The sequence below is a fragment of the Primulina huaijiensis genome, chromosome 10 (genome assembly GCF_012295235.1).
Source record: "Primulina huaijiensis isolate GDHJ02 chromosome 10, ASM1229523v2, whole genome shotgun sequence".
Lineage (NCBI taxonomy): Eukaryota > Viridiplantae > Streptophyta > Magnoliopsida > Lamiales > Gesneriaceae > Primulina > Primulina huaijiensis.
The window spans coordinates 14,778,298-14,803,854 of NC_133315.1; the positions used below are offsets into that span (position 1 = coordinate 14,778,298).

The window sequence follows — 25,557 nt, forward strand, 5'->3', positions numbered from 1 at the left end:
ACATCCAACCTACGCCACAATACAACTCAAAAACACGGAAATTGACACCAAATCATTTCCTACGACTTCTAATGAATTCAAGTGCCTATCGACACTAACAGGCATACCAAATACCAACCCAACATCATACTAAGCATACCTAAATGCAGCAATGATCACCCGTCGATCCCCAACGAAGCCTGCAACAATAAAGCCTCCAGAACACATCCATAACATAATTCCAGAAAAAAATGCAGTTTGAGCAGTCCCACAAAAATAATCATAACTCACTCAATTTTCATCCAAATATTTCAAATTTTATATCAAATCGAAGGTATAAAAAATTTCTACAATTTTTATGTTGAAAGTTTTCTCAAAATCACGACCAAAAAATCGCAGTTTTCAAAAGAACAGTAAATTTTGAGATTTTAGATATAAAAACGTTTCAAAATCGATCCAACATGTTTATGCCCAAACCTTGCACATCATAGTAATTTTCTTTTTTTATGTTTTGTTATTGTTTAAAATAAATGTTATGAAAGTACTCAAATTTAAAATATATGCATGTGTACATATAGGAATTACATGCCTTGGATAACTTAAAAAGATACTTGGTGAAATTTTTTTATACGTCACTTCATGAGCGCAAAACCATTTATTCTTAAACCTTTGTATAATATGAACAATTTTTGTAAGAAATTTTGATATCACATGTTTTACAGAGAGTTTGGATAAATCATGATAGAATAACACATGTCTAAGTAGTAAATATTAAATTATAAGTAACATCTCGACATGATTAATTTGAAGAACACTATTCCGGTCAAATTGATAAATTGATAGTGTGTTGAAGAATTAAAGCACGAATATGGATTTAAGTATATTCAGCATAACATAATTTGTTCGGATATTGAAATGTTGAAGGCTATAAGGAGCAGTATGTCTGTAGTTCCTGAAGAGCTGACCGACACACAGTAATAGACTGGCGGAGGAAAGGTCATGGCAGTGTAGTCGAGCCTTGCTTGTTACTCGAGCTGTTTTTGCGTCGCATTTATTGTGCAGTGCAGTTACTGTTATTCCATTTACCGCTTGCATGTGGATTTACCTGATCAATATCCATTGTATCCACATATCATTCATTGGGTTATTACTCACACTCTAGAAGGCATTATTGTTTTGTGTGTGGATGGCAATCAGGTGAACATGACATTAATATTTCTGCTTAACGATAACGGGAATGAGACATCTATTCATGTGGTTATGTACATGAAAGGGATTCATATACTTGTTGAATAAATTACATGAGTTTCTCGGATTTTTAGTAGAGATGAATATGGAGCTGTCTGCGACATCCATCCTAGTGAGAACAATATATGTGAATATTTTTTCCTTTGCACATATCCAGATGCTATTTAGTGCTCGTTTAAGAAGAAGTACTTTCATTGTTACTGAAATCGATATCAGTCTTGTTTCTTGATTGCTTTTTTAAATATTGCATATTTTCTAAAGAAATTGAAGACTTATTCCACACATTTACCAATAGGACCAATCTCTTGTTCTCATTAAGTAGAGACTGGTAATTTACAATAACTCTTTCATTCTCAGTCTTTAAATTACTCACTTCAACCTTTAAATCTACACAAATATCCTTTTGTAAAAAAATTGAATTTATTGATTTGATCAGTCAATCTTTTGTTTTTAGTTTTGACTTCCTCAAATAATTGAGAAAGCGTCGAATACTTTTTAGCCACGTTGTGCAATGTAACGAGATACATTCGTGTAAATTCTTCGGATTCAAAAACAAATTCCTCATTAGTCGTCGTGTCTATATCAGCATCAACCATCAGGAATTGTACATTTTCAATATTACTAACACTGGATTGGCTTTCTGAATCAGAAGACTCAGAACTAGATTCTGCCCACTTGCTCTTACTCTCTTTCACCAATCATGTCCTCTCAATCCTTGCGTGACTTCTTGTCATTCCTTTTGTGTCCCTTCTTCTTATGATCGTCTTTCTTGGGATTGGGACAGTCAGCAATGAAATGCTCGAACTTTTCGCAATTGAAACAGACCATATCACCAGCTGGTGACTCCTTCTTGTAATTCTGGTTCTCATTTTGAAATGTTATACAAATTTTCTTCATGAACTTGGAAATGTTTTTGACAAACAATGACATCACTACATTGCTGAGTTGTTTGGAAAATCTCTCCTGAATGGGTTCAACAATGTGGGGATCCGGACGCTAATCATTGTCTTAATCATTCTTGAGATTAAATGGATCAATCAAATAAGTTGGGTCATAAATTTTTTTTTTAAAAGGCGAACTCATCATAACAAATGTTGAAAATACTACAAGTTATGCTTCATTTTATTTACTGTACAAGATCAAGTTCCATATCTATAACATGATCCAACATACAACATTGTTCAAAATAAAATCAAACAAACGAGTGTTCATCATCTACATATCAAGTAATGAACAACTATATCTATCTCTAAGTCCGAATCTCCACTCTAATCTCATTCTTCATCCTCTTCTCGACCCTAATCTTGTCCCACCTGTTATCATGCAAACATACAAACAAAACAACAGTCGGATAACTCCGATGAGAAATATATCCCAATATAAACAACGTATACATGCATTTCATATAAGCATATACGAAAGCGGAAAACATTTATCAAACATGTATCGTAATCTACGAAACATAAATCAATACAAATCTGTAAATCAAACTCTTTGACTCTTAATCTCTGACTCGACTCTAATCTAGGGATCCCGATCTGAATAAGAATGCAACAGTCTCCCACCTACAATCCCCTGCTAGGTGGTGGTACATTTTATTCCTGGACATCGAGTGTCTACAATAGGAGCTGATTTGATTCTTAAGTCCATCGATATAAACCAAACATCCAGTGACTTGGCACCTCTGCCAAAGACTCTGTCACAATGTATCCCTGATTTCATGCTTTCTATAAATCAATAGAACAAGCATACAATGTCAAGAGTTTACATATCAAAACAATGACAATAAAGTATGTGGTTTTGGGAAACTCAGGTCATATCTGACTCGAGTCATCAATCCTGGCTTAACATTGATTTATATCTTTCTTTTCTCAGTACAAAAGCTGGGTAACTTTGATCTTTCTGCTATCGGTTCTGAAGCTTTCAATACCACATGTCCTTTCGAAGTTCTTGACGAGAGGAGCACGATATTGTGTTTGGATCGAAAATCTGATAATCGGATCTTTCACAATCAATTTTCTACTATACGAAGAAGCTTGAGGAATTAGCAATGGATTCTCTCGGTTTTTGCTGCTGAATTCTGAAAGAAATGAAGGGATTTACAAATTATATACTTCCAACAAGCATGGCAAGGACAAGTGTTGATTTTCTGTTCAACATGCCACACGCATATGCGCGTCCCCTCTTTGCGCATATGCGCGAGACTTTCTGTCTTAGCGTTTCAGCTTTCCTCTGCTCGCGCATATACACGACCCATCTCCACGCATATGCGCCGAACGTGCTGTCCTAGCACTTCTGAAATCCACCACCTCGCGCATATGCGCGGCGTGGTGCGCCAAAAGTTCTGTCTTGGAACCTTGGCTACTGCCCTGCTCGCGCATATGCGCGAGACCTTCGTCTCGGCATTTTGGCCCCTTGCGCATATGCGCGCCTTTCTCCGCGCATGTGCGCGACATCTGCTGGTCTCCATTCTAATATCATGCTATCCCATATCTTTTTCTACTCAAATCCTATTCATTGCAATTTAGCTCCTGAAATCTCAATTCTGTGAATTAAGTAATGTCTAATTACAGGGGTAAAATCTCATGCCTTACAAACAACGACGACAGTAAGAGCTTTAGTCGGATGATTAGAAGTGGATTCTTATATGCTTTTGGTCTAAAGCTGAAACTGGTACGCTTTCAAATAATCAAACAAGTCACACAAATCAAATTTGTTTAAATCTTTTGATTCACTCATAGCAATTGTTTGGTATAATCTTTTCCAAGAGATGTCCACTCGATAATAATACCACTGAATATTTCATCAAAATCATTTAAAGATTCGCCAGACTTTGTCTTGATATTCTTGAACTTTTGTATTGCAACAATAATCTTGTTCTCTTTTGTCTAATCATTGCCTTCATAAAATTGAATCGGTTTTTCTCAAATTTCTTTTGCAATGGTACACATCTTGATTTTGTTGAAAATGTTGTTTTCTAGGGTTTTGTACACGATTTTTTTTTCCACTTTATCCATGTTTACTTTCTTTTTGTCATCATCAGACCATTTTGATTTATGCTTTTTAATCATCTGAGGTGTCCATCAGTAATGGCAACTGTAGTGTTGGATTTTATAATCTCGATAGGTCTGTCAGTAATGAAGTACCATATATCATCGTCTTGTGCAGCTAAATGAACTTCCATTCCGATCTTCTAATAATCAAATTCCTCTTTGGAAAAAAAATGAATTTTGTTGAATGGCGCCATTGATTTATAGATAGGTTCAGAGGTTGAGAAAGCCCTCTCTGATACCACTTGTTAAGATTGGTGGAGGTGTTTATAAGAGGATTGAATAAACACATCACAAATTTTTCTTGTTGAAATTGAGTAGCTGTGATCTCAACTGGTGTCAATAGCTGAAATTGTATCCCAACGTTCAAATTAAGTTCATTAGACAACTTAAATAACAGTGCGGAATGAGTCTAAAAGAACTTCATGAACCGACGTGACAATTAGTAGAACTTGAGCAATAGATAGACAAACTAAAGTGTAACAGAAAATAAGTCACACAAGATTTGTTTCTTAAAGTTCGAAGGCTGAATCCTTATACGCCTCCCCTTATTCTATTTTCAGAAGGTTTCCACTAAAAGACTTTGCTTCTACAATTTTTGTAAAATCCACTTCAGGAGAATTTGTACACTACCTACTGAAACTCTTAGCTAAAACTTCTAAAATAAATTTACAAGATTTCTGAGCTGAAAAACTCTTTCCATCAGTTAAAATCTCACAACAATATAAAATGTAAACTTGAAAAAATTTTGAGTGCAAGTTCTGTACAAATGAACTCTGAAAAGCTCTGATATATCTCTTAAGCGTGTGCTAGAATATTTTCAGCAAAGTTTTGAATCTTTGAAAAAAATTATGTTGCAAATTGATCGAAAGTCTAGTGTTTGCTGAATCTTTAAATAACCTTTTATAGATGATTTTCAATATTCATATTTTAGCGGGTATAATCCATCCGTCAGATGCCATAAAATAGTACTGGATGTCACGTATCATTCGTCATATTTCAAATATAGTATGCAACAATAAAATTATGCGACATTACATTCAGTGACCAAAATGTTTTTTTTTTGTTTCTTTGAACATTATCTGATTATCTAATTTATTGATAGAATTTCTTCATATTTTTAGAAAACATATATTATATTGTTAAACGACTAAAAATAAAATTCAGTAGATGTTAGAAGACTTCTGAATATTTAGTGAATGTTGTCTTTTTTAGTTTGGTACACCCAAATCAGTTCTTCTAAAATTACAAAGTACACGAGAGGTCTGCTAAACACAATCTACTGGAAGAACGTGTTTGCAAAATTCTAGAACTTTTGAATTTTAGTTGACTTAAAGTACATCACCAAGACATATAAATACCTAACATTCATTAAAAATAAAAATAGGAATATTTAATTGTTCAAACACATGTATATAATTAATTAAATAAAATTTTATTCATTATGAATAATTGATTGTATTTAAATCATTGAAATGGTAAAAAAACTGTAACGTACCGTACTTTTTACTACTTAAAATTTGCGGAAAAATTAAAAATTTTCTTAAGTAAGTCGTGAACCTTCAAAATCCGAATAAAATGAACCGTACGTTACTAAAGTAGTTGCAACAAAAGTTTTAGAAATAAACTTTGACAAAAGTATTTGCTTAAAATCTCGTAACCAGTAGCTGAAATCAGAGTATTTGACATTTCATAAAAACTTAAAAACTTGGGCGGTCCTCGGGTCTAGCCTCCTGCTCAGTCCAAGCCTGCTCCTTGGTCCCCACCCCTAGTCTCCTCGAAATCATCCTCACCTGCATCGATCAAGTCTAGTGAGTCTAAAGACATAACACGTATAAACTGGAAGGTAGCAAGTACTACATAATAAAACCACATGCATCTTCAAAATAGGACGTACATACTAGAAACATGAACTTGAACTTGACAACATGAGCGTACTTGGAACTTGAACATAATAGCGTAACATAGACGTGCTATGGTCATAAAACCTTCGTAAACATACTTACATCTTACATACTTGGGCATACATTACATAATTTTGCGTAGAGGCATATTTCAAAGCGTGTGACCCATATATAAAATTGTCTGATCAGACTAAACCACAGTACTGGGCTGACAGGGAAGATCCACTGCCACATACATGAGATCCCCGTTCATAATTTAACGCGTGGATTGGTCCTTGGTCATGCTTTACCGCTTTCCAATGCTGATCTAAACCCGGTCATGCTTTACCGGGGTGGAGAGGTCCTCGACCACGTTCACCGACTTCCAAACCCGTTCATAGTTGGAGAGGTCCTCGGACACGTTCTCCGGCTTCCAAACCCGTTATAGTTTGGTCACAGGACATTTAGCATACCTCAAAAATTTAAAAATACTTTCTTTTTGTACGTCAACATACTTACTGGGCGTTGTGGGATTCGTTGGATCTCGCTTGGGGGCACTGCTGCAACATACTAGCAAGAGTTTAAATACTTAACTTGCATAACTTAGACGTAGGTACTCGAGCTCACCACCGAAGTAAATAAATAGCTTATGACTTTCTAAATCTCTCGGGACTTGACCTCATTTAATCACCGTACTAAACCATGACATAAATCCCAAAGCAATCAATATAATTTTACCCAAAACTGGAGTACACAGACCCCGGGCCCGGGTCTGTGCATGGGTCCGTGTAGGTACTGTAAAATGCGTATGAAGAAAAGGGAAGGCACGGACCTCGTGCTTAGGTCCGTGTAGGGGTCCGTGTAGACACTGATTTTTGACCCTTCGGAAGGAACAAGGGCACGGACCCCGTGTCAAGGTCCGTGTACCTGCAGGAGAAGAAAACCAACGAAATTTTCTGTACTTGTGCTGCTTAACATTCTAAACTCGATTGTACGGACTATGAACCGGCACCCCGAGACCCATCCTAGGATGCTACTACATTGACACCATCGGTACAAACACCTCGAAGCAACGACATCCAACCTACGCCACAATACAACTCAAAACACGGAAATTGACACCAAATCGTTTCCTACGACTTCTAATGAATTCAAGTTCTTATCGACACTAACCGGCATACCAAATACAAACCCAACATCATACTAAGCATACCTAAAGGCAGCAATGATCACCCGTCGATCCCAACAAAGCCTGCAACAATAAAGCCTCGAGAACACATCCATAACCTAGGGTGATCATGTTGGAGGCTTTATTGTTGTAGGCTTTGTTGGGGATCGATGGGTGATCATTGCTGTATTTAGGTATGCTTAGTATGATGTTGGGTTGGTATTTGGTATGCCGGTTAGTGTCGATAGGCACTTCAATTCATTAGAAGTCATAGGAAACGATTTGGTGTCAATTTCAGTGTTTTGAGTTGTATTGTGGCGTAGGTTGGATGTCGTTGCTACGAGGTGTTTGTACCGGTGGTGTCAATGTAGTAGCATCCTAGGATGGGTCTCGGGGTGCCGGTTCATAGTCCGTACAATCGAGTTTAGAATGTTAAGCAGCACATGTACAGAAAATTTCGTTGGTTTTCTTCTCCCGCAGGTACACGGACCCCTACACGGACCTTGGCACGGGGTTTGTGCCTTTGTTCCTTCCGAAGTGTCAAAAATCAGTGTCTACACAGACCCCTACACAGACCTAGGCACGGGGTCCATGCCTTCTCTTTTCTTCACTCGCATTTTACAGTACTTACACGGACCCATGCACGGACCCGAGCACGGGGTCCGTGTACTCCAGTTTTGGGTAAAATTATATTGATTGCTTTGGGATTTATGGCATGGTTTAGTACGACGATTAAACGAGGTCAAGTCCCGAGAGATTTAGAATGTCATACGCTATTTATTTACTTCGGTGGTGAGCTCGAGTACCTACGTCTAAGTTATGCAAGTTAAGTATTTAAACTCATGCTAGTATGTTGCAGCAGTGTCCCCAAGCGAGATCCAACGAATCCCTCAATGCCCAGTAAGTATGTTGACGTGCAAAAAGAAAGTATTTTTAAAATTTAGAGGTATGCTAAATGTCTTGTGACCAAACTATGAACGGGTTTGGAAGCCGGAGAACTTGTCCGGGGACCTCTCCAACTATGAACGGGTTTAGAAGTCGGTGAACATGGCCGAGGACCTCTCCACCCCGATAAAGCATGACCGGGTTTAGATCAGCATTGGAAAGCGGTAAAGCATGACCAGGGACCAATCCATCCGTTAAATTATGAACGGGGATCTCATGTATGTGGCAGTGGATCTTCCCTGTCAGCCCAGTACTGTGGTTTAGTCTGATCAGGCAATTTTATGTATGGGTCACATGCTTTGAAACATGTCTCTACGCAAAATTATGTTATATATGCCTAAGTATGTAAGATGCAAGTATGTTTACGAAAGTTTTATGACCATGGCACATCTATGTTACGCTATTATGTTCAAGTTCCAAGTATGCTCATGTTGTCAAGTTCAAGTTCATTTTTATAGTATGTACGTCCTATTTTGAAGATGCATGTAGTTTTATGACGTAGTATTTGCTACCTTCCAGTTTATACGTGTTATGTCTTTAGACTCACTAGACTTGATCGATGCAGGTGAGGATGATTTCGAGGAGACTAGGGGTGGGGAACAAGGAGCAGGCTTGGACTGAGCAGGAGGCTAGACCCGAGGACCGCCCAAGTTTTTAAGTTTTTATGAAATGTCTAATGCTCTGATTTTAGCTACTGGTTACGAGATTTTAAGCAAATACGTTTGTCAAAGTTCATTTCTAGAACTTTTGTTGCAACTACTTTAGTAGCATACGGTTTATTTTATTCGGATTTTGAAGGTTCACGACTTACTTAAGAAAATTTTTAATTTTTCCGCAAATTTTAAGTAGTAAAAAACACGGTACGTTATTGTACGGACTATGAACCGGCACCCCGAGACCCATCCTAGGATGCTACTACATTGACACCACTGGTACAAACACCTCGAAGCAACGACATCCAACCTACGCCACAATACAACAAAAAAACACGGAAATTGACACCAAATCGTTTCCTACGACTTCTAATGAATTCAAGTGCCTATCGACACTAACCGGCATACCAAATACCAACCCAACATCATACTAAGCATACCTAAATGCAGCAATGATCACCCATCGATCCCCAACGAAGCCTGCAACAATAAAGCCTCGAGAACACATCCATAACATAATTCCAGAAAAAACGCAGTTTGAGCAGTCCCACGAAAAAGATTATAACTCACTCAAGTTTCATCCAAATATTTTGAATTTTATATCAAATCAAAGGTATCAAAAAGTTCTACAATTTTTATGTTGAAAGATTTCTCAAAATCACAACCGAAAAATCACAGTTTTCAAAAGAACGGTAAATTTTGAGATTTTAGATCTAAAAACGTTTCAAAATCGATCCAACATGTTTCTGCCCAACTTGCACATAATACATAGATTTTTGCGCATAAAACAATGCAACACATACTATGACATGATCGACGCAGGAAAAAAGATAGAATATACGTGCCTTTAAATTTTTAACGTTACCGAACGACGACACCGAAGCGGGGAAAGATGCGAGGTTGATCCGGGACTCTCGTGGAACGGTTTTCTTGCAATAAAATCAACAAAATTTTGCTGGAAAGATTCAGAGGAAGGGGCGGCTGCTCTATGGTGGAAGAACCCTAGGTTTCTCTCAAAATAAAAATCTGAATTGTGGAATAAAATGTGTGTGTGTGTGTGATATCGGTATTAGTGTGTGTAAAAGTGTGTGTGCATGAGTTTTAGGTTTAATTAGAGAATTAAATGGCTTAATTATACCATTAACAATATTAATTGAAAATGCTAATTAAAATGTTAATTCTCACTACTAAGCCTATTCCCCTAATTTAAAATAAAATGCACACTTGCTAAACTTTAAAAGTTTTAAAATCCTTAAATCCCTTAAATAAATAATTTAGGCTTTTAAAATGCTGAAACTTATTAAATTAATTAATATGCCCAACCTTAACTTAAAAAATAAAATACCACATTTAAAAATTATCAAAATTGTCATTGGTCTCTTTTCCTCGATCCCACATCGAATAATCGCATGAAACTCAAGAAAACGTTTAACGTGCATCACATAAACATAATAAATTTAAAATAATGCATTTGGATAAAGCATGCATCGCTAAAACTCATTTTAAATTAAATAAATGATTTGACAATTAAACAATGCATGGGTTTTAAGTGTACTGATTTTGGATTCTACAAAAATTGTATATGACTTAGCATTCTAATTAAATTCTTCTTCAATATATATATTTTCTCTCAAGTCTAATATTTCAACAATGAATCTATTTCAATATAATTTTATATTAACATGAATTCTATTTTAAAAAGTACATATATACTATAAAAATAATATAAAAAACATCTTCATCCACATATTTTTTAGGATTTTTTTCAAATAAAATTTAGCTCACGAGACGTTATCCTGGGTCCATGCCGCATAGGGGAATGTCCTCTGTCATAACTTAATTGGGCTTCACATATGTTTAAAAAAAAATAACCAGACAATATTTAGTTCTTTTAGTTATCATAATTATATCACTAGATATATATTTTTAAATTACCCGCTTAGATGGGAGTTGGTATAGGGATTACGTCGGATCATGACCATAATATAATACCGAAAAACTTGCGGAAAAAACCATCAACTAGAACACAAAAATTTATGTGGTTAATCTAATATAGGCTATGTCCATGCACAGAGCTACTGCAAATCTTTTTAACATAAAAAATATTACAAGTGCTTATAACAAAACACTCAAACTCACACAATCCCGACCCCGAATATTACTGAGAAAACAATTTATGTAACTCACACAAGAAAACACTCAACACTCAATATTTTTCTTCTCTATATATATTTGCTCTCTCGAGCTAATTGGGATGAATAAAACCGAGATAGTTTATAAAGCTCCTATGTACGTGTCAAATAAATGCACACCAATTTTCTTGGAGGAAATTGTTTCACAGAGAAATTTGAGCTGCCTCAATTGTCAATTTTTGGCACAAAATTTCAACTATCTTGCGAACCCTCCATACCTAGCAACTAGTTTGCTGGACCATTAAATGGTTTATAACAAGTTTCACGACATATTCAGCAAAAGTGATCGACATATCACAATCAATAAATATAACAATATTATAATTGACAAACACGCCAGACAATACAAGGCGTTAGTGATCAACACAAGCCGCACAATAATAAGAAAATTCAATAACTTCTTGGCGTATCAGATGCATTTTCCTTGCAAAGTTGACGCTTGTGAGGGTGTCTGTGCGTTGCTTTAGCGAAATGACTCGGCTTGCGTATGGGAACGACACGACTCACGTTGGACATATCCGTGCGGGTGTGCCGTGCCACACACCAGAGTTTGATTCTTGATGACGCTTATATATTTATGATATATAAGTGTGTGTATATACTTATTGGTAATAAACCAGTCATACACACACATATATTAGTTCTGATACGATGCCACATACCGTATTCACCAATGAGATGACACTTACCTATTAAATGTAAGATTCGAATATGTTTCATCACACTCAACAGATGAATATCACTTTCTTAACGGACACGATCTCTGAACTACATATCAAAATATATATATTTATATATTTATTTATTATTTATTATTTATATATTGAAAGTGGACTCAGTCATATCCATAATTGCAGATGGTTGTTAGCATTTATGTCATATGAACGCAAAAGATGCAATTAATGTGATGGTTAAAGGTTGTTTGGTGCATTTATTTCTAGTTTTGTTTTTTCTTTTTTTTGGGCAATTAAGATCTTTATAAATTGAAGTTTCATGCACATAATAATAATAATAATTCAGGATCTCATGCTTGTCTCTTATGTATTCAAACAATGAGAGAAAATTATATGGCAACCATTCTGCAGAGCCGTGCTCTTTCCAAGGTTACATTTCCCTTACTAATTGTGTGCTTTCCCACAATTATATTAATCATAATTCTCAGCTATTTATTTATAGAACCTATCTTATTCTAAAGTTTTTATTCCAAAATTTAAGAGAATTTTCTATTCGAAATCATGAATGATTTTTTATCTCACAGGAATATGACATGAAGAGATAAATACTCGTAAAAAATTTCAGTTTTTTTTTTTTGTTATTTCTTGATTAATTGGCTTCAAACTTAGATACAAATGTTACCTTTGCATGTCAGTCATATATAGTAATTAACTCACTAATTTTTTTTAAAAAAAACTGTAGTACATTTTGGAGACAAGTGCATATCCCAGGGAGCATGAACAACTCAAAGAAATAAGAATGGCGACGATCGACAAATATAATATCGTGTAAGAATATATTGTTTTTTCTCGATTAAATATATGCCAAAAATGTAAAAGAATTATTCACTGATTATGTAATAAATTGAGCAGAAGCATGATGAATGTACCGGCAGACGAGGGATTGTTGATATCAATGTTGCTGAAAATCATGAACGCGAAAAAGACTATCGAAATCGGAGTTTTTACCGGCTACTCGCTTCTATCGTCTGCTCTAGCCCTTCCCGACGATGGAAAAGTGCGTAATTTAATTTATTTTTTTGAGCTGATCTCTATATTATATTTCTTGTTTATCAAACATGAATATTATGAAGATTTATTACTATGTATTATTGTTTTTAGATAGTAGCAATTGACATAGATAGCGAAGCATTTGAGACCGGATTGCCATTTATCCAAAAGGCAAACATGGCACACAAAATCCAGTACTTTGAATCTGAAGCCGACATTGTTCTCAAGCAACTTGTTGCTAATGTAAAAATTAATTTGGTTTGATTTAAAATATTTATACACTAATATTTTTGTATTTATTAAAACTGAAAATGAATATGCATGCAGGGTGAGAATGAGACATTCGATTTTGCATTTGTGGATGCTGACAAAGTTAACTACAGAAACTATCACGAGGAGTTATTGAAATTGATCAAGGTTGGAGGAATTATAGCTTACGACAACACCCTGTGGAGCGGAACCGTGGCGTTCTCCGACGATGAAGAAATGGAGAATCATTTGAGGTCTTGGAGGCAAGAACTCGTGGGATCCGAAGAAATGTTGGATGGAATAATGGATTATACGAGGGCATGCAGACAACCAGTGTTAGAGTTTAATGATTTCTTGGCTAAGGATTCTCGTATTGAATTGGCTCTTATCTCTATTGGAGATGGACTTACTCTTTGCAGGCGTCTCACATAGACTAAAATGGCTTCTTTTTTTTACTTTAGAAAAAAATTATTCAGGTGTGATTCAATAAACAAATTAAATTGTATTAATTAAAAATCTAGCCAAAATTTTAATCTATTTTCTTTAATCATTTCTTGTTTGTATATGATATTTTTTATCTGATCATGAGCAAGTTCAGAATGAAACAAATCAACTTCAAATGAAAATAAAATTATTTAATTACATGATTTAGTGTATTAATCTTTATAATTCCAACATGCGCCATTATTCATATTGTGAAAGTCAAAATTCATATATGAATCCGGAAAATATGATTTGGAGACTATTGGATATGACCACACTCATTTTTGAGGAGTTTCAATTTATATTTTTGTTTCATTGCAATTTTGATTAAACAGTCAAATTTTAGTTTTAATCTCGTATCTTTAAATTTTTTGCTATTTTTTTTCATTTCTCAAGACATTAGCAATTTGAGCACTTCTGTTGGGATCGAATTAGAGTTTAGAGAAAGGTGAATAAACTATTTTAAAAACTTTGATAAACTTGAGTTGTCCCTAACATTTTTTAGGATGTTAAAACAAATTCTTGAATAGGTAGCTTCACTGGACCACTGAAAAATAAATAAGTGCGGTAACACTATGGTTCGACTACTGATAACTTATATGTTTGAAGGAAAGCAACAGTTAACAATGAACAACCGATATGTGAACAATAATAATGTAAAGTGATATAAAGATGACATATATTTATGGATGTTCAGAGATAAATACTCATACGTCACACCTTTTTCAAGTTAAGAAATAATCCACTAAAAGATTTTTATTTTACAACTTCTCGTAACAATCCAAGCTTAATTTTTAGTAAAATGACAATAATATTATTCTTAGTCTATACAACATTTATCTTTTTAATTATCTAAATTTTGGTACACACATCATATTGTCAATTTATTTATATAATTATTATTATTATTACATTTCAAATATTTTGTATCAAATAATTTATCTTTTTATAACATGAATGTTTGAAAGTTTATATAATATTAATAAAAAAAACATGAAAAAATTTGTATAAATTCACAAAAATATGTAGAAAAAAAAAATTCTAGAAATGCAAAAAAAATAAATGCTTGTAATAAAACATGATTTGAATTTTAAGAGTTTCATTCGAAACTTTTAAAAACTGATATATAAATAAAATTTAGCATTTAAAAAATCTCCAAAAATATTTATAAAAATTAAGAGTAATTGTGGAGTATGATAAATTTTTTAAAGATCTAAATGTCAAATTTTAACTTGAAATCATTAACAAAAAATTAAAAGCAGAAAAAAAACATGTCAATCTTACCTCTTGCTTTTGGTTAAAAATTACAGAAGTTGAAGCAGAAGTTAGAATCCACAAACAACTCGATCGGAGCACTTCCACCTAACTAAAATCTATGAAATGCTTCCTAAATTTTTTTTCAAACACTTTCAAACTCAAAGCAAATTACACAAGTACAATAAAGTATTACAACTCAGCAAACCCCAACTTTTCATTACAAATTTTGATGAATGAGATATGCTAGCAAGTGAATACTACATCGGAAAGCCCATGTAATAAAATATCGGCCATGGATAATATGCATCTAGTCATCGACAAATTTTGGAGAACTTTTCATCGGGCATAAGAAAAAATGACTGTTTTGGTTAATTAATAAAAATATTATCATTCGATCTTCCATTGAACAAGAAAATTTCCAGCGAAATTATATATATCCCAAGGTGCTTTCATATTTAACTATTTAAAAATTAGTATGTCTATTGTGAAACGGTCTCACATATCTTTATCCATTTAACCATGCTTATATTTACAATAATAAATAATTTTTTTGTCATAAAAAGTAATATTTTCTCATGAATGACCTAAATAGGATATCGGTTTCATAAAATTGACTCATGAGACCGTCTCACAAAAATTTTGTGTTAAAAATATATATAGAAAATACATAAACATGGGCATATCCATTATAGAGGCGAAGAGGCTTTTGCTTATCAAGAATTTTTTTTTAAAAAAATTTATTTTTACATTATTTAATTTTTTACTAAAATAAAATTTAAAATAATAAAATATTAAATTTTAATAGGGGTGTCAATCGGGTCGGGTGGGTCAGGTTTCGGGTCAACCCGCGAATTTTTTTTTTCCAACCCGAACCCGAAGCAACCCGAACGCCCCCAACCCGAACACGAACCTGTCTAACCCGACTCAACCCGTCTAACCCGCCTAACCCGAATTTTTTTTATTTTATTTTCTTTAAAAAAATTAATGAAAAAAATTCGAAAAAATAAAAAAAAATAGTAATATTTTAATTTAAACACATAATAACAAAATTTTTGATTTAAATTTGAAAGTTTAATGGTCGAAAATTAAAAGTATATTTACTAAATCAAATAAACAATTGTTAAAAAAATAAAAAAATACAAATAAATATTAAATGATGAAAATTTATCATATAAATATACAATAAATTTTGTTCAAACATACAATATATAAAAATATAGGTAATATTTTCAAAAAAAAAAGTTTTCGGGTGAACCCGCGACCCAACCCGACCGAACCCGAAACCTGTCCAACCTAGCACTAACCCGAACACACCCAACCCGAACCCGACCAAACCCGAAAAACCCCAACCCGAACCTGATTTTTTTCGTGTTAGGTCGTGTCGGGTTGACGGGTCGTGTCACATTTTGACACCTCTAAATTTTAATTACCAGAAAATTTTATTTATTTTTCTATCTGATTCTAAACTCTGGTTATGCCACTGTGACTGCAAACTCTTATTTTTTTCTCCAAAATATTTTTTTTTGTTTACTGAATCAAGAATATCATATTGTGTTATGCTACCAGATAAGATGAAATTTAAGAAGGTAAACTATGATTATTAGATCTTATTTTGGATCTATCAAGTGTCAAAAATTCATTAATTTTATTGTTTTTGGACTTGCTTGTTTATATATTGACCATAATTATTAAAATCAACGGGTTCGGTTCCTAAAAATAAAAAACCTTCGATGGAACACATATAATACTATAAATCGAAATCATAATTTTGTCTTGAGTTTTAAACTCTTGTAAATAAACAGACAAATGATTTATATAATTAAACTAATTAGTTTTTTTTTTATTTCTCTCAATAAACTAAAAATCAAATATGCATATAATAGGTGTTAGATTGAAATGTTTCCGTTTTGACGATAACAAACAATATCGAGTTATTTCAAAGTCCGGTATGATGATAGCCAGGTAAATCGGGTGAGTTGGGTGGCCGATTCACCTGGCGTGTGAGTTGGGTGGCCAATGAGCATTAATTTCGGAGATTGCAAAGGAAAAGAAGACAAAAAATAACTTGCCTTTATGTTGGCTACCAATACCGATCGTTGAAAAAATTTTGACCGTTGAAAAAGGTCAAGCATATAAAGGCAATACACAAGACTGAAGAAGATTGAGTTCAATAGAATTGTGTTTTGGATATGTCTAAACCTAGTCTTCAATAGACAATTGATGTTTGTATTTGTGTAGCGGATGATACTAAGAGTTTCAATGTATGCATTGGATAAGTTATATAAATGAAGTTAGTTCTTACAAAGTGTTGTAAAACTAAAGTTAGGGATGAAAACAAGACAAGTCTTGGTTGGATTTTGCCAAACCTAGGTCCAGCCTAGCCTCACTTTAAACCTGTCTCCCATCTAGCAGGTCCAATACAGGTTGGGCCCGATAAATTTTTTAATTTTTTAACAAAATTATAATTTTTAACAGTAGTCACTACACGATAATAAAACAATTAAAAATTAATAAATCATATTTTTCATCTTTATGTTAATAATATTTAGTAACAAAAAAAATGATTAATTTATATTCAACTAATAACAAAAAAAATTCATAATTGTATATTTTTTATATTAAAATATCATAATATACAATTATTTCAATCATAAAGTATTTTGAATAAAATTAGAAATTAATGTATTTATTATTCAGTATAACTAAAATTATAATTAAATTATACATGTATACTCATATAAATATATAGATAACATATAAAAAGCGGGAAGGGTCCAAAGCGGGTTCACTAAATACCAGGACCCATTCTGACCTGCTTCACTGGGTCTAACCAGCCCCAAACAAGGCGAGTTTAATACAGGTCCGTGTTCATTGTCATCCCTAACGAAAGTCTTTTAGTGATTTTCTTCCTTGAGTGTAGAAGAAGGGGAGACGTACAAAATTTTTTCCTTCGAACTTCTATATATCTTGTGTTTTTTATTTACAGCTGCTTATTATTTGCTTTATTTATACATCTGCAGGGTTTATTAAAATACTACGCAAGTGAATATATACTAACTCACTAGTCTAGTCAGATCCTTCCGCACTTGAAAAACCATTTTTCATTGGTCAAGTTGTGTCTAGCTGGTTGAGAAACAATTACTGAACCGTTTCTTTAAAAAGCAGTACATTTTGGGGACAATTGCATATCTCAGGGAGCATGAACAACTCAAAGAAACAAGAACGACCACTGTCGACAAATATAATGTCGTGTTAGAGAATATTTTATTTTCTCGATAAAATATGCCTAAAAACGTATAAAAAAATCACTATTCTAGCAAACAAATTAATAGGAGCATGATGAATGTACACCATCACACGAGAGATTGTTTATATCAATGTTGTCGAAAATTATGAACACAAAAAATACTATCAAAATTGGAGTCTTTACCGGCTACTCGTTCTATCGTCTGCTCTTGCACGCCCTTCACCACGATTGAAATGTATGTCGGATCTCTACATTTCTTACTTATAAAGCATAAATATTATGAAGACATACTAATATTTCTTAATATATATTATTATTTTTTAGACAGTAGCAATTGGCATAGATGCGAAGCAATTGAGACAAGGTTGCCATTTATCCAAAAGGCAAACGTACGTGGCACACCAAATCCTGAATCTGAAGCCGACATGGTTCTAAAGCAACTTGTTGCATGCTAATGTAAAAAATAATTTGTTGTATTCAATATTATATGAATTAAGATATGTATACATTAAAATTACGTATTTATTCAAACTGAAATTGAAAATGCATGCATTATGCAGAATGAGACATTTAATTTTGCATTTTTGGATGTTGATCATAAAGTTAAATACAGAAACTATCACGAAGAATCATTTGAGGACTTGGAGGTAAGAACTCGTGGAATCCGATGAAATGTTGGATGGAATAGTGGATTAATACGAGGGCATGCAGACAACCAGTCTTAGAGTTTAATGATTTCTTGGCTAAGGATTCTCGTATTGAATTGGCTCTTCTCTCTATCGAAGATGGACTTACTCTTTGCAGGCGTATCACATGGGCTAAAAATGATTTTAAAAAAGAACTCTAGCTAGTTCTAAAATGGCTTTCTTTTTTTTTTCTTTTTTTTCCTCTTACTTTTGTATAATAATTATTTAATAACACAATCAATATTTTCAATAGTACTCCTACGATAGGACTAAAATCTCTTTAAAAATCAAACTCCTTAGACACAGCAGTGTTTCCAAGAAGATTAGTGGGCTCTAAGACCTATCGTTAACAAACTAGTATGTGAAGAACTCCGTAGGATAATACTTAATTTGGATTTAAAATTTCAAAGGTAAATGCAATCATAATATTAAATTTGCATGTCCATATCAAATAAATATTCGTAATATTCGACGTAATATATAACATGCAAAATTAATTTCTAAACATGCATTGGAAATTGAATTTAACTTGAAATTTTAAAATATAATTCCAATTCAAAATTATCATTATCATTATTTTCAATCGAAAATTATTTCCAATATTTTCAGAATATTTCAAATTCAACACTTATTTTAATCTCACTTAATGCCATTAGAAAAGTATTGGTCTTAACTCCAAATGTTTCCGATGCCAAAACCCGGAACCTTAATGGAAATAATCAAGCAAAATCAATCCAAAACAGCGGAAATTCAGGCAACTTTTCATGGCAATTTTCAGACCGTAATCGTGCCAATTTGAAGTAGTTGGGTTGTCCCTTTCCATTTAAATTTTATAATATGTAAAATTAAAAAAATGAGATTAAAGTAGTCTTCCATTTTAACATGGAATGGACACATTTCACGTTATTTGAGCATTGGGTAGAACAATTATTTGGAGGGATTGGCTTTTTCAATGGCCGACACTTTTTAATTACATTTTATAATATATAAAATTCGTAAAAATCTAAAAAAATTGCCGACAACTTGTGTTTATCTTCATTTCTTAAAATCTTTGAAAAACTGAAAGAGCTTATCGAATTCCCGTGTGCTTGTACATCATATTCAACCATTTTCTTCAATCTCTCAATATCATAAACCACTTACATCTCATTTATACTCTCAAAATTTTTTGCTTATTTCAAATCAAAATTTCAGAAACAAAGTACCAACTTTAAGATTTAACAGTGAACTTCGTAGAACTAAACTTGAACCGATAACAAAGTTCTCTTACCAATTATATTTAAAAAATTCCTAAGTAAATTACTTGATATTATGATATTTAAAATTCATGCGTTTTTACACAAACATTCAAAAAAAGAGAGAAAAAATTCGAAAAGTTCATGAAATTAGATTTTCAGAAAAAATGAAAAACATATATATGCAAGGCAGGGATATCAGGACTCTGATACCAAATATTAAAGTTCTCTGGAAAATCATGTTTCTATACATTGATTAATATGATAAAAAAATATATATATAATAAATAGGCGGAAACAGATCGAGATCCCGTCTTGATGAAGCTGAAAGGACATATCAAAGAAGGAAAATCATCAGATCTACATATGACAAAGGAATTATGTCGATGAAAGAACGATTGTGTGTATTTGACATTGATAATCTTCTACAAGAAGTGACGTCTGAGGCACACAAGTCACAATTTTCACTCTACCTCGGTAGTACCAAGATGTACAGACACTTGTAGAAAAACTTCTGGTGGAGTGGAATGAAAAAAGGCGTTGCAATATTTGTCTCTAAGTGTCTCGTGTGCCAACAAGTCAAAGCTGAACATCAAAGACCCGAGGGACTTTTTCAACCATTGGAAATCCCAGAATGGAAATGAGAATATATTTCAATGGGCTTTGTAGTCGGTTTACCAAAGTCTAGATAAAGTCGTGATGATATATGAGTAATTGTAGATAGACTCGCAAAATCTGTGTACTTCTTACTAGTACGCATGAGCTATGATCTGGAAAAACAACTTATACATGAATAATATCGTACGATTAAATAAAGTTCAAGCTAGCATACTATCAGATAGAGACCCTAGGTTTGTGTCTCGTTTTGAAGAGCTTTCAACAAGCTATGAGGACTAAAGTCGCTTGCTTTTATGTCTTCAAATTTTCGGAACATATGCATGCATTTAGATGCATTTGGCTTGCATGCTTACAAAATCCGTGACCTTCACAATTATCTTTAGCCATTGAATGATTGTAAGTATTATGATTTTCTCCAATTTTAATCTTTCTGAGTACGTCAACTCACTATAGATAGTGTATTATTGTTCTGATGAGTTGTGTGCTTAGGACCTTAAATGTTAGTATTTATAGACACCCTCGTACCATCAATAAGCAAGATCAGAGCTTAAGAGTCGCGTCTCAAAAGTCTAAATTGAGACAATACAATTTTACTACGGTCGTGGTTGCTTCCAACTCAATTAGGGCATCTCCAACCGAGACTTGAAAATAGCATTTCACGCTATTTTGCTGTCCTATGCTCTCCAACCATTCCAAAATAGCGCCCAGCGCCTCCTGCGTCAAATTTGACGCAGGAGGCACCCTGCGTCAAAATTTGACACAAGGTGTTGTATTTTTTTAAAAAAATTTTTTTATTTACTTTTTTATTATTTTTAAATTATGATTAATTTAATAAATAATATATTTAATAATATATGAATTCTTTAATATATTTTAAATGATTTAAAAGCATTTAATTAATATATTAAATAAAAAAATATTTTGNTAGATCCAGATCCTCCAAAATCACCAAAAAATTTTCCAAATGTGTTGCCTTCACGTTGACGACGTTCTTCCTCTCTTTTCTGCATAATTCTTGCTCTTTCATTTTGAACCAATTGACGCATTTCTGGATCACCAATTGTGGTCAGATCCATGTATAAAAATTTATTCTCCTCTTGAAATGCTATTTGTTGTTGACAAATTTCTAGCTTTTTTTGTTCATTTTGCAACATTAACAGCTTAATATCATAATTTTGTTGCATATCGGTAGCTCCCTTTTGTAGTACATTGATAAAATCGCGATGACCTTCCTTTATCGTAGAAATTAAATCTGATACATTTTCTTCTCTTTTTTTCTTTAATCTGGATTTTTTCACTCCAAGTGGTCGCTGAGATGGAGTTCCACATGCATTTTCATCACTACTTAAATTAATTGAAAATGAATCTATTCCTTGAGAACCTGACATTGGAGATTCCGGATCTTGATTATCTGATTGTGACGAATCCAAATTTGTGACATGTTGTTTTGATAGTGGTATCGGTGCACTGTCGTTGGCCGAAAATTTCTCCCAATCTTTCATGATAGACCACACGTGTTCAAATTTGAATCCTCGACTGAAATTTTTATCTTGCATCATTAAGTCTTTTGCTCGGTTCAACTGCACAAAAATATCCAACCCGTATAAAAAGAAAGTTAGCGTATCTAGAATATTTTAAAACTAAAGACTTACCATATCTTCCTCGGATGCGCCACTCGGCTTCAGCTTTTCAATTATGCTTACACAGCCACATAATTTTCTAACAGCACGGAGGATAACTTGCATGCTACATTGCATTGATCTTCTATTGCATTCTTACATGTTATTCGATCTGCTGCCATTGAAAGCTTCTTCAATACGACTCCAAAATCGATGTTTGGATTGGTTTATACCGATGATAGGATTTTGCGAGACGTCAAGATAAACATGACATAATAGCTTATCTTCTTCGATAGAGTAGTTAGATGTTCGGCTACTGGAGTCCATTGATTTTCTTTGAAGAAATATATTATTTGGAGTATGATTTGTAATGTTTGATAATTCATTCAAACAATCAGGAGTATATTTATAGTAGAAATTCCACCTACCATTTCAAATGCACCTACCGGTCCAAATGCACCTACCGATTCACCTACCGTTCCAAATGCATCTAACCTTCCAAATTCACCTACAATTCCAAATTCACCTACCGTTCCAAATGCACCTAACCATTCCAAATTCATCTACCGTTCAAAATGCACATAACCTTCCGAATTCACATACCGTTCCAAATTCATCTACCGTTCCAAATCCACCTACCCTTCCAAATCTAATTACCGTTCCAAATTCACCTACCATTCTAAATTCATCTACCGTTCCAAATGCACCTAACCTTTCAAATTCACCTACCATTCCAAATTCACCTACTGTTCCAAATGCACCTATCATCCCAAATTCATCTACCGTTCCAAATACACATAACCTTCCAAATTCACATACCGTTCCAAATGCACCTACCGTTCCAAATCCATCTACCGTTCTAAATGCACCTACCATTCCAAATCTACCATTATATAATGTGGATTGTATTATCCTACTAACACATAAATCTTGCATTCTTCATATCACAAAAATGAATCCAACTTTTCAATTTGATGCAATATCGTCTAGCTCATATTCATTGTCAGATAATGAAGATGATATTCAATTCTTCGAAAATCTCCAAAACAGAAGTAATGCAATACTGACAACTATATCTCGAGAACAAAATTTGGTTGATTCCTACATCATCCAACAAGAAAAAGAAGTCACACATGGAAGTTCAATTTCGGGTCACATATTCATTCGACGCGACCGTGAAATTGCTGATCGTAAGTTGTTTAACGACTATTTTGCTGAAAATCCAGTATATAATGAAGCAATGTTCCGTAGACGATTTCGAATGTCTCGGAATCTTTTCCTTCGGATAGTAGATGGTATACAGAATGACGATGTTTATTTCATACAACGAAGTGATAGTTTAGGACGGCTCGGGCTGTCGACTAATCAAAAAGCAACTGCTGCATTGAGAATGCTAGCATATGCCTTACCTGCTGATGCTACTGATGAATACATCCAAATAGGATAATCGACTGCAATTCAGTGTATGCAATGCTTTTGTCGAGCTATAGTGGAAGTTTTTTCTGAGCAGTACTTGAGATCACCTACGGCCAATGATGTTGCTAGACTACTCTATATTGGCAAACAACGATGTTTTTCTGAAATGTTGGGAAGTCTCGACTGTATGCATTGGAGGTGGAAAAATTGCCCCACGGCTTGGGCGGGACAATATGCAGGTCGTAGTGGTTCTCCAACAATCATTTTAGAAGCGGTGGCTGATTATGATCTTTGGATATGGCATGCATATTTTGGTATACCCGGAACCAATAATGATATAAATGTTTTAGAGTCGTCCAGTCTATTTTCCAATCTTGCACAAGGAATTACTCCTCCAGCTCATTACAATATTGGAAGCAAAGAATATGATACTGGATATTATCTAGCTGATAGTATTTTTGCGAAATGGTCAACTATTGTGCAGACTATTCATGATCCGCGTGGTCCAAAGAAGCATTATTTTGCGATGAAACAAGAGTCATGCAGGAAAGATGTGGAGCGTGCATTTCGCGTTCTTCAATCACGATTTGCAATTGTGGCATCTCCCGCCCGTGGTTGGAAGAAAAATCATTTGCATGATATAATGAAAGCATGCATTATAATGCACAATATGATAATCGAAGATGAACGTGATCTTAGTGCACCAATTCAAGATGCGAGGGAAGCACCGACTCCAGTGGTAGAAATTGTTGTCAATGAACATATCAGATTTCAAGAATTTCTGGCTCGATATAAAAAAATAAAAGACAAAGACGCCCACTTTGTATTACGAAATGCTTTGATTGATCATTTATGGGATGAATATGGTCATTCAAATATTTGAAATTGTATTTGTAATGTATTTTTTAATTTAATGTCATGTATTTGTACTATGTTTTTTTAATTCAATGTCATGTATTATTATATTTTATCCATTTAAATAATAAATGTTTCAATTCGTAAAATATTAAACAATTAAATAAATTTTTAATAATTATTAAACAATTTAAATAAATATTAAACGATAATTATTAAACAATTTAAATAATCATTAAACAATTTAAATTAAACAATTTAAATAAATATTAAACGATACTTATAATTATATTAATAAAATTAGAAATATATATTTAATAATTAATAAGAAATAATTTAAATATATTTTAAAAAAAGAATATTCTTAGAATATTTTTTTTAGAGTAAGATTTGAAGTAGATGGGTTGGAGATGAATATAATATTTGATGCAAAAATTACACTATTTTAAAATAAAATTACTTTAAAATAGAATTTTGAATTAAAGATATCTTATTTATCTTTTCATCGTCATATTAGTCTATGACGTGTCCAAATTCAAATCTTTCTTATATAGGCTGCAGGGTAAGGGGGTTCAGTCGACCAAGTGCCCGCAGGGATCGATCCAATCCGAGCGCCCGCAGGGGTCGATCCAACCGCTCGGATTTTTCTGAGTCAAATTTTTTTTTTTTTTACATGAAGGTGGGTTCATTACCCGTGCAGGCAGTAGGTGAAATAATCCAGGGGGAGGGGGAGGGGTAGGGGGGTTGCAAGCTGTCATTACTTGGTTTTATGGTCATAATCAGCCACTTAAATGGATTGTCAGAGTCTGATATACCATGTGACAACAAGTGGTCAAATGTACCCTTTTAAATTTTCGAAAAAATGAGGTTAATGGCGACTGAATGAATTTCAAAAAAATGTGGTGCAAATTTACAAAATGAGTGAAAATTGTCAGTTTCGAAATTTTGGGTACATCAAATCTCCGTCTTCGCAACAAATCTCTCCAAATTATAAATTAGGAAATTTCCACGATGACAAGTCCACACAGAAAAGTCTCCAAATTAAAAATT

The 25,557-nt window shown here is 33.6% G+C and overlaps 3 protein-coding genes across 4 annotated transcripts; all 3 read left to right on the forward strand.

Annotated features, from left to right (window-relative positions):
• Positions 1-12,119: 12,119 nt before the first annotated feature.
• On the forward strand, positions 12,120-13,546 carry LOC140986524 (flavonoid 3',5'-methyltransferase-like). 2 transcript variants are annotated; one of them, XM_073454805.1, is made up of 5 exons: positions 12,120-12,221; positions 12,535-12,620; positions 12,705-12,849; positions 12,954-13,085; positions 13,170-13,546. In XM_073454805.1, the coding sequence occupies exons 1-5, from the start codon at positions 12,171-12,173 to the stop codon at positions 13,521-13,523; spliced, it is 768 nt and encodes a 255-aa protein (XP_073310906.1). In that variant the 5' UTR covers positions 12,120-12,170; the 3' UTR covers positions 13,524-13,546. The 2 variants fall into 2 exon arrangements, with proteins under 2 accessions (XP_073310906.1, XP_073310907.1); XM_073454806.1 differs by lacking the exon at positions 12,954-13,085.
• Positions 13,547-23,188: 9,642 nt separating this feature from the next.
• Positions 23,189-23,683, forward strand: LOC140985917 (uncharacterized). Its single transcript, XM_073453861.1, has one exon. The coding sequence runs from the start codon at positions 23,189-23,191 to the stop codon at positions 23,681-23,683; it is 495 nt and encodes a 164-aa protein (XP_073309962.1).
• An 18-nt stretch (positions 23,684-23,701) lies between these two features.
• Positions 23,702-24,535, forward strand: LOC140985918 (uncharacterized). Its single transcript, XM_073453862.1, has one exon. It carries the CDS (start codon positions 23,702-23,704, stop codon positions 24,533-24,535), a length of 834 nt encoding a protein of 277 aa, XP_073309963.1.
• The last annotated feature ends 1,022 nt before the right edge of the window (positions 24,536-25,557 follow it).